Genomic DNA, 10,473 nt, shown 5'->3' with positions numbered 1-10,473 from the left:
TCTAGGCTACCTCCTTTATTTTGATCTCCTATACCTCCTGCACTTTGGTTGTTGACTTCAACTTCAATCGTAATTGTAGCCACCTCTATTGCCTACTTTTCTTCCAACTCCACCAAGCACTAAGCACCTTGGCACACGAAAGAAGCATCTATATATAATCCCAACGCTCCAGAAAACAGAAAGATACAAAGCCCAGGCAAAGTTTGAGAAAATGCCTTGCTTGAAGACAAAAGCTTAATAACAGAGTCTAACAATTCGCCATAAAATACACACTCCACCTTGTTATACACGTAGAACTGAGAGATTGCTCCAGAAATTAATACAGGAACACAGACCTTGTAACTTCAGCAGCAGTCACCGCCATTTGACATACATGTGAAATTTCCATATGGACTACTTTCAAAACTGGGATAATGCTCAGCTGAAATCTAGCAAGAAAACCCCCAATACATTTACAGTTGGGGTTTGAATTGTACAGTGGCCTTACCCAGACTACCTGCTGTCAAGGCATCTCAGAGCTCATCTTGATTGGGCAGGGCCCTGTGCTTTACTTTTTTTACAGTTGCAGCATAATGGAGACTTGTCATGCTCGTGCCCACATTATCATACAGCTATCTTCATAATGTACATCACCACGGCACACATCTGCTGCAGTGACTCAAGCATGCTATAATTTTGGGACAAAAAAGCATGACATTTTCAGGATGCAAAGTTGTCAACCTGTCTCCTTGACACATCAAGTGACCTACCTTCAGCTAGTCATCATGCTCAAAACAAATTATCATGCAGCATGACTGGGTTCTGCAGCGACACTCTCTGCCTCTGCTGACCTGTTCCGTGTGCCTCTTTCAGTTCTAGCATTTCCAAGCAACTTTAGGTAGAAATGTAGTCTCCATAGGGTGGCCTGATCCTGCAGAAAATGATTGATAAGGCAAGTGACAAACAGAGATATAAGCATGCACTTGATGTTACTTCATGCACAACATGCCATACGAAGTTCAAACCTACAAGAGCTTCAAAATCAACTTCGATCCTATCTGCTGCTGGTTTGAAGACATTGGCCGCAGACAAGATCTCAAGAGCCCTGTTCAAATTGGCAGGGGGTAGTTCACAAAATTTTTGACCAAGCTCTCGTTTTTCGTCCTCTCTCATTCTCCTACATGAAAACTCAAGTTGGTTTTTCCAATAAACAAATAAACAAATAAATAAGAACATGATTATAGATGCTCAATATAAGGCTCAATTTATTTAAACCTGCAGTTTTGCAGTAATTTCCTGATAAATCCTTCCAGCTGCCTCTCAGCATCTTGAAGCTGGTATCCACACAAAAATCTATTAAAATTTGAAATACCTATAAAAGACTTTCCATGCCCCTTCTGGGCCATAATACAATCCAGCATGCTGGCAATGCTAAACAGAAAGCAGTACACAAGTCTTAAACACTTTATGGTACCCATCTAGACCCTCTTTGACTAAATACCTGAGCACATACTTCCTCGGTAAATTGTTTGGCTGCCTGCTCTTCTGCCGCATGCAACTCAGCAATCTCTGACAAATACCGCCCTGGTTGATCTTCAGAGGATCTCTCCTCCTGACAAACACCAACCTTGATAGTGAATGTGCCAGTTATTACTGTATAACGCTTCAAACAGGATAACTAAGCATCCAGAAGCCAGCTATAATGAAGGGGAAGGGTTGCAATACAGTAAGTGCAAATGAGCTGAGAAAATACCAAAACATTCTAACAGAGAACTAAGATCTAGACATGATGATGCCAAACACAATGCAGGGCTCAGAAGTTTGGCAACACGAGATTAAGAAGGCTATATAAGAAGAGACAGATGACATCATGTCAAGTTGAATTTGCAATACAAGCTGACCATCTACAGAATAAAGAAGTGACTCTCTTCTATGCTTGAGAATAAATAAGTGAATTTGAACTACTGAAGGAGAAAGAAAGGTGCACATGTTTCCTGTTGAAAAGCAAATCAGGAAGACTGCTCCCAAGAAAAAAGGAAAATGAAATAGAATGCAAAAATAAGCAGGCAACTTGCAACATTTTCAAAAATGTAATGAACCTAGACTTACCTCTTCAAGTAATTTTGGTTCAATCTGCGACTTCCATTTCTCTTCAAACTTCTGCGACAATGTTTTTGCCATTTTAAAAATATCGGTCCAAGACTCATTGTATAACATGGCATTTCGAAAAACAAGTCGCACATCTTCACACATTTCTCGAACATGTCTATATCCAGTACCATCTTTGGCATGTAAGCGGCTTTTTATTGTACCAAGATCCATAGGTTTTCTGATAACCTGAACACATAATTTGGAACAAAAAGAATTACTTCTTGGCAGGAGAACACAAAATACAATCCAAAGTAGCTTTTCCTGTCTAGCAAGGTAGTTCATCTTACAAGATAAGAAAAGCTTCATCTAGAACTGAGTTGACCTTCCAGACTTGGATGGAGGTCAAAAGCATTTTAAGCTTGAGAAAGCTGACATCTAACTTCTATTTTACTGAGCATTTTATGAGATTGGAAAGAGATATTACTTTGTAATAGTCATGCAGTTGGAGACCTTTCACATCAACAGGTTGCAAAAATGGCCAGGCCCACTTGTGCTGCATGAGCTGAACACCACAAACTCCCATTAGTACGTATAGCAGCCGAGGATAGTCGATGTCTGCAGTATGCCAACACATATCTCTGAGTCCATAGACTGCATATACAAATTTCAAATTGCTACTTGGAGACATATTTGAAAAACCATGCACCCATAACACTTTGCAAAGACTTCCCAAAGGATTTATCTCCAGATGTCAACAAAAACAGACACAAAGTTTTCACTTGCAGTCATGAAAACAGCAGCAATCCCTACCTTTGGTCATCATATTCTGGACCTGTTTTCCTTGTTCAGGATAAGAACCATTGGTCAGGAAAGGACACTAACAAAGAAGACAATCCCCAAAGCTTACGGCTAGCCCAAGGGGAAATGAAATGATTTAGGCTGTACAGATACCCACATGGCATAGTGGCAATAGGCACAAGGATATGGATCACCTGCGGGAATGAGGAATCTGGCACATAGTGAAACCAGCCTTCCTTCTCGGATAGGGTGGTAATTCCTAATCAAGCACTTAATTACAGCAATCAGTAAATAACCACAAATTGAAATGAACACTTTACCCTAAAATTCTTGGACAATAGACACCTTGTTGGCCTTTCTTTAACTTCATTGACTAATGGATTGGGTACAAGCTGAGATTTCACAATCTCCTTGGCTAATCCAAAAGCCCCTTGCTGTATGTGCAATCAGCACACAAAATGGGCCAATTGCCCCTTCAATTTCACTGAAGACTTGCTCTAATTGTACCCCAACTGGCCGAATGCTGCCCCAACTTCACAATGGATGGGTTGGCATCTAGATTCCTTGATGAATCCACGAATTTCAGGTGCTGAATTTAGTGTACGACGCCTTCTACTGATGGCATAGGTCCTCACGTGGTAAACCCTTATTTTTGCATAAATTTAGGGTTTACAGCAAAATTTCCTCTACTATCCACCAAATTTGGCTGAGATCTCCTCCAAATGGTTGAGATATGCTGAGATCTTTTGAGGATGGGTTGGAATAGATGACAGAATAGCAGAGAGAGATATTTCAAATTTCAGAATTTGAAATCTCTCTCTCTCTCTCTCTCTCTCTCTCTCTCTCAACCCTAAAACCCAAAGCACTCTCCCTTTCTATAAAAATCTCCCCTCCCCCACCATCGCATTCATCCTTTCCAGTTCTCCATCCCTCCTCCTCCTTTCAAGCTCTCCATCCTTCCTACTTTCTCAAGCTATCTCCTCGAGTCCTCCCTTAACCTCTCAACCCTTCCAACCTCCTCCTCCATCAAGCTCTAGCCTCTCTCTACTCCCTCAAGTACTCTACTCCTTTAAGCTCTCTACCCTTTCCACTCCTTTCTTCAATCATCTCACCCTCCACCCGTGACCCTCTAGGCTCTCTCTATACATCATCAATGGTACCCCCTCTCCATGAGGTCTTTCACTTGCATTGTGCCTACTTTGAATGAGTGAAGAAGAAATCCAACACTTACAAGTAGCAATGCAAGTATTGCCCAAAGTTCCAAATCTCATCCATCACTCGCCTTCTCATCCGCCTTTGCAAATTAGGAGGGGAGAGCACACCATACCCCACTATCCCCGACGATGTCTATGAAGATTATCGTCGGAAATACTTGTCATTGAAGCGATGCAAAGGCCTTTCAAGGGCAAGTGAGGAGGTGATCTCTCCCAATCATGAGGTCTCGCATGCGGAAGACGATCCCTCTCCAACTGTCTCGCTTTCCTCCGTTGAAGGGGCCTCTTCTATCCCATCTAGGAAAAGCCACTCGAGTGATACACCTATGCCCAAGAGACAAGCCACTCTCAAGCAATGGGGTAAGTTTTCGGTCCTCTCTTCTTTCTCAAGGAGAGGCAAGGGCAAGCAGAAATAGAGATTGCACACACCATAATTGAGTGCAATCTCTCTTTCCCTATTCTCAAAGTGGATCGATGGAAGTGCATGGTGAAAGCCACCGTCGCCGGTGGTCCATGCAAGGGATGGTATGGTGTCACGTACAATGACGTGTGTACCAAGAAACTCGATGAGGAGAGAGAGAGAGAGAGAGAGCATTGATAAGTCCCTTGAGCCCGTGCATGCCAGTTGGGTGAAGTATGGATGCTCTATTGTATCCGATGAATGGAGTGACCGCAAAAAAGCGGGATCATCGACATCCTCGTCTTTTTCCCACTTGGCACATACTTCCTACGAGCAGTGGATGTGGACACAAGGGGAATGAGAACCACGAGCTCATTCATGTATTGGCACATACGGCAAGCCATTGTTTAGGTAATGCTTCTAAATCCATTATATTGTAATCTCTCTTTTCTTTTAACCTCCCAAATTTATTCTAATTTCATCCTATATAATCATGTAGGTTGGGCCGCAAAATGTGGTGCTAGTTGTTACGGACAATGCCTCAAATTATGCATCTATGGGGCGGAAACTTGAGACCGAGTTTCTTTCCATAGTACAAAAACCATGCGCTACACATTGCGTAGATTTTCTTATGGAAGATGTAGGCAAGCTGGAGTAGGTGGCAAGGATTGTCAACGATACTTGCATAATCATTGGCTTTGTCAACTCCAAGGTTTGAGTTCTCGCAATTTATCGCTCATACTCGGACTTGGAGTTGAAGAAGCCCTCGAAGACTTGGTTTGCAGTCATGTGACTTCTCCTCGAGCGACTCTATGATGTTCACAATAAGCTACAAAAGACGATTGTGTCAGATGAGTTTAAGAAGCGACTTGAAGGGGAGTCCACATCAAGCCAAGTGAAAGCAAGGGCTATTCAAAGGCTTTGCTTAAAGGAGGAATTTTGGATAGATATGAGAGGCATTGTCATTGCCATCACTCCCATCTACAAGGTGCTTCACATGACGGACATGGAGAGGGCTAGTATAGCCTCCTCTATCATCTTATGGAAGATACGATGGAGGAGATACAATCATCAACCATCTTGGATGGGAAGGCCTCTTCTTCATGGTATTGTTTTTATTTCTTTTTTTTTTAATGATTCATGCTTCTTTTTAGTTTTAGAATCTATAATTCATATTGTCTCACACTCTCTTCTTTTCAAATTTCACCTCTAAAACTCCCTCTAAATCTCTATCATCTTATACCTATTGTAGTGCTATCTTGGATACCACCCCTAAAAGAAATTACATTCTATTTTTGACAAAGAAAAGATAGGAGTGGATGAAGCGACCCATACATGAGTTTGTGGCACCCTTGCATCCCGCCTTCAAAAAACCCTCTCTTCATGGATGCCAATGTCCTTGCCAATCGTGATGTCTTTCTTCCAAAGGCTTTGACGGAAGAGCACCATAGTGCCTTCCTCCAAGAGCTCATCAATGATAGTGATCAAAGGGGCACCACTTTCGCATCTACCATTTGTTAGAAGCGGGAATCATTGATAAAGCCCCTTTTTTTATGAAAGTCATTTAGCTACCGATTGTCTCACCTCCAAAGAGTGGCCTTATGCATTCTTGCACAGGTTTGAAAATCTCTTCTCTTTTTTCATTTAATTCTAGTTACAACTTATAACTTTGTAAGTTTAAAGTTTAAACTTACTTTTTTTTCACATGGTTTAGATTGTTCGTCGGGTGCAAATGAGAGGAATTAGTCCGCCTATTCCCTCATACACACCAAATTTCCTAATAAGCTTAGCACACGACAATTGAAGCAACTAATTTATTGTCCCTCCAATTTGCACATGCTATGCAACATGTATGAGATATCTATGGCAAGACAGATATCGTATATCCAATTTTTATACTTTTTAGTTCATTACTTTATTCATAGATTATGAAATATATTTAGAGAAGTTTCATTTGTTTAATCTAAGTTTTCCATTCTTTAAATGTATAGATAAATGTGGATTCACTCAAGATCTTTACTAGCACACTTAAAAATGTGACTCGCAAGACAGACTTAGAGAAGGAGCAAATCTTTAGGGAGCTTTACTTGGAGCTCGAGGAGTAAACCCGCGGGTCTCTCGCACTCGTGCGCGCCGTGCCCATGTTGTTATTCACCCTCGTGCCGGTAGCAATGAAGCTTCTACTTCCGCATCCACATCAACTGCTCGTGATGCTTGCGGAACCCTTAGATACTACACGAGACATGGGAGTGGCTCGAGAAGTACTCCTAGTTCGGCCAAGAGGACATACCTATCACTGCCTCTCACCTTGAGCTTAGAGAGCCCGAGTATGATGACGAGGGCAATGTCATTAGTGAGGGTGATTTTGTTGAGGAGGGTGATGGCTTCTCAAGCGATGACGAGGATTCTTCCACCTTCGATGCCGAGAGTGATATAAGCACTTAGAGTAATCATGTATCTTGATTCGACTTAAGCCATGGGTGATGGCTCTTATCTCAATCCATTTTTGTATACTTTTTGCATGAGATTGCACATCTAGCTCAAAATAAAGTTGTTGGTTTCATTATTCATGCTACACTCTTGAGTCTTGTTTCAACTCTCTTTTGCACTTTTGACTTGAATCTCTAAGTTTATGTTTTAACTTTTAAGTCCAAACATTACGCATAGACTTAAAATCATATATATTTTTTCTTTCATCGGACGTAACATCGAACATAAGTCTAAGATTTATTAGTCCGATTAGTACCGTACTAGCATCGGACTGTACTAATCAGACGCCATCAGACGTGATGACCCTGAACCTAGGTACGATGCTTAATAAGGCCATAAACTGAGAGGAGTCGAAAGCCTAAGTCCACAACATAAAGAGCTTGTAAAAGGGAGCTCAAAGCACGGTTAAGAAAGAAAGGCAAAGTATCAACATCACTAATGGGCACTGAAACAATGTTACCAATAGTGACTAAATCCTCAGAAGGACATAGATCCTACCACAGATCACCTCGTGGAGTCGTAAAACTAGAAGCTCCACTATCAACAGCCAAGGCCTCTCAGAAGACGAGGCAAATCATTGAAGAAGGCTCCTTCAAGTCAACAATATAAAAGAACATTGACTCATGGGTGACTGCTAGAGTAGAGGTAGAAGGCTTGGATGTTTTAGCTCCATCCTTCCCTCCCGAATGAAGGTTAGTACTTCTCCCAACATTTCTTCTTCGGATGTATCCCCTTTTCATAATATGGGCATGTAGGCTTCTCTAACAAATCAGAGTTGAATCTTGAAAAACCCTCCTGTCGTTTAGCCTTTCACTTCTCTTTCTTCTTCTTCCCCCCTCCCAAACTTGCAACAAAAGCTTTGGTGGAGGTGGATCCACTGGCAACCTCTTTGGCGCACTTGCCATGCTCTAAAACAAGCCGGGCAAGCCTCTCCCATAGAAGCTTCTCACGGATCCTCCATATAAAAAGACTCGTGTAAAAGACATCACACCGAGGAGATGGCAGTTGAGTCAAAAGAATCATGGCTATATCCTCTAAAGAGATCATCCTACCAAGGGACGCAAGCTCATCCCTCATATCCTCCAACTTGTTAATATGATCCTTTATGAAAGAGTCATCAACAGCGAGCATTCGTAATTTCTTTTTGAGAGTAATCTGTTGGGAATAAAGGCCCTCGTGTCTTTTAATGTACTCAGGTATGAACACACCCTTAGCACTTGTACTTACACATATATATCTATCTAAAAAATCTAAAGTGATACACTCATCATTGTACCAACAAATCGTGCATACTCTCTACTCTGCTCTCTCTCACTCTCTATCTCGCTGCCGCATAACGAACAATGACTGCCTCAGTCTTCGTGCCTCCCGAACACTACAAACTGGTATCAAAGCAGGCAAGAGATAGCTCAGGTGTTGCAAGAGTCCTAGGTACTCTTGACGAGCAGCAATCGACAGTCGATAGATGTGGGGAAGTTGCAGGCAGACTCGAGAGCAGAGGAGACAGTCAACTGGTGCAGAAGCGTGACGGGCAACAGCAGGCGTAACGGGACCAGTTGACAAACGACTAGCAGGCGAGCAGGCTACGCCGACGAGCGACTACGCAACGGGACAACAGGCCTAACAGACATCGGCCTTCACGAACACTGATGGGAAACGGGACTTGAGGCAAGCTGAACAGCGCTGACGACGAACACGTGGCGGCACAGTCGAGTAGGTCAACGGACCCCATCACAATTTTCTTTTAAAATCAATTTTTTCTTGAAACTTCCTTTGCCATTGTGGTTGTGGAATGCAATAGCACATGATTTGGTGCTTTTGAAAATTTAATTATAGATCTGAAATCTCTGCTTCTACAGGGTCATTTATTGTTGGTTGGTACTTGTTTGTACCTTGGTCACTTGTGTGACAGTTTAGGCTTGTATTTGCTGAATTTTTTTGTCACATTTGGGCTGATTATCATGGCTCGCAGCAATGACAGCAATAATCTCATGCACATAAAGAAGCTTAAAGGAGCACATAACTTTGCAGTTTGGCAAAAACAGTGCTACAATATCTTGTTGCAAAAGAAGCAAGCAAAGCCGATCAAAACCAAAGGGGCAAAGCCCCCAGACATGGAGCAGGATGATTGGGATGAGTTAAATGAGCTTACATGCTCAACCATTTAGCTATCAATTTCTGATAGTTTACTGTTTAACATTGAAGGTTTGGATTCTGCATATGCTATATGGACTCGATTGAAAGAACTATATGCACAGAAGAGTGTTGCAAGCAAAGTGTATTGGCTGAAAAAGCTTATGGATTTGCATATGAAAGAGGGTATAGCAATGTCTACTCACTTTAGTGAGTTTAACTCCATTTTCAGCCAGCCAGTTGCCTTGAAGTTCTTGATTGATGAAGAATTTAAGGCTACGTTCTTGCTTTGCACTCTTCCAAAGAGTTGGGTTACATTCAGAACTGCCATGAGCAATTCCAATGCAATTCTTTTGTATGTTGACGTAGAGAGTGCTCTACTCATGGAAGAAATAAATTGGCAGAACAATGCATCCAGTAAGCCTTCTAGTGCTTTGCATACTAGGGGCGGATCACAACAGAAAGGCAAATCTAATAGCAAGGGACGCAGTAAACCAAGTGGCAAAGATGTTGAATGCCATCATTGTGGCAAGAAGGGTCACTTTAAACGTGACTACTACAACTAGAAGAAAGAGAAAGGAAAGGGCAAGAAGACAGATGATCATATTGTTGTCGTGACCGAGCAACCAAGTGTTTCATTGTGGCATGGCCAGTTGGGACACATGAGTCAAACTGGAATGAAAATACTTTCGCGTTTGGGTTACTTGCCTTGTCTTCATTATGCTGATTTTAAGCATTGTGATCATTGTATTTATGGTAAACATGCGCAGACGTCTCATAAAAAGTCTCTTTCATTGAAATCTTCTCCTCTAGAGTTAGTACATTCAAATGTATGTCAGATGCCAGGATTATCTTTAGGGGGAAAGAAATATTTTGTCACCTTTGTCAATGATGCTACACATAAGATATCGGTTTATCCTATTCGTAGCAAAGATGAAGTGATTGACAAGTTTAAAAAATTATTGGCTTTGGCTGAAAATCAGACTGATAAGACACTTAAGTGTATTCGCTCTGACAATGGTGGGGAATATGTGTCCAAGGCCTTTAAGCCATTTTGTTACAGCAAAGGGATCAAGAGGAAACTTATTGCCCCTCATAATCCACCCCAAAATGGAGTTGCAAAGCATATGAATCGGACCATACAAGATAAGGTCCGTACGATGTTGTTTCATGTTGCATTACCCCATGGTTTTTGGGCAAAGGCTATTATGACAACCGTACACTTAATTAATCGATCACCAAACAGATCTTTGGGGAGGAAGGGGGGGAGAGGGGAGTTCCCCAAGAAGCATGGTCGGGCAAGCCACCTTTATATGCTCACCTGAAAGTGTTTGGCTATGAGGCTTTTGTGCACATTCGTAAAGAAAA

At 41.9% G+C, this 10,473-nt stretch overlaps 1 protein-coding gene across 4 annotated transcripts in view; it reads right to left on the bottom strand.

The window, feature by feature from the left end:
* Window positions 1-279: 279 nt before the first annotated feature.
* LOC148040030 (transcription factor GTE6-like) overlaps window positions 280-10,473 on the bottom strand; it is a 47,974-nt gene continuing 37,780 nt past the window's right edge. For 3 of the 4 annotated variants that reach the window (XM_087696069.1, XM_087696077.1, XM_087696096.1), the window contains 6 exons: window positions 2,555-2,632; window positions 2,089-2,316; window positions 1,481-1,591; window positions 1,255-1,313; window positions 1,009-1,156; window positions 280-910 (listed from right to left, as the gene is read on the bottom strand). In XM_087696069.1, the coding sequence (XP_087552195.1) occupies window positions 782-910; window positions 1,009-1,156; window positions 1,255-1,313; window positions 1,481-1,591; window positions 2,089-2,316; window positions 2,555-2,632 (753 nt within the window). In that variant the 3' untranslated portion in view covers window positions 280-781. The remainder of the gene's footprint in view (window positions 911-1,008; window positions 1,157-1,254; window positions 1,314-1,480; window positions 1,592-2,088; window positions 2,317-2,554; window positions 2,633-10,473) is intronic. The other variant, XM_087696087.1, reaches the window with a different exon arrangement.

Source organism: Lygodium microphyllum, chromosome 2 (assembly GCF_053477565.2).
Source record: "Lygodium microphyllum isolate KBCC chromosome 2, Lygodium_microphyllum_v1.1.10, whole genome shotgun sequence".
Taxonomy (NCBI): Eukaryota; Viridiplantae; Streptophyta; class Polypodiopsida; order Schizaeales; family Lygodiaceae; genus Lygodium; species Lygodium microphyllum.
The sequence above is the reverse complement of the archived record's forward strand: the minus strand, read 5'-3'. Positions and strand labels throughout refer to the sequence as shown.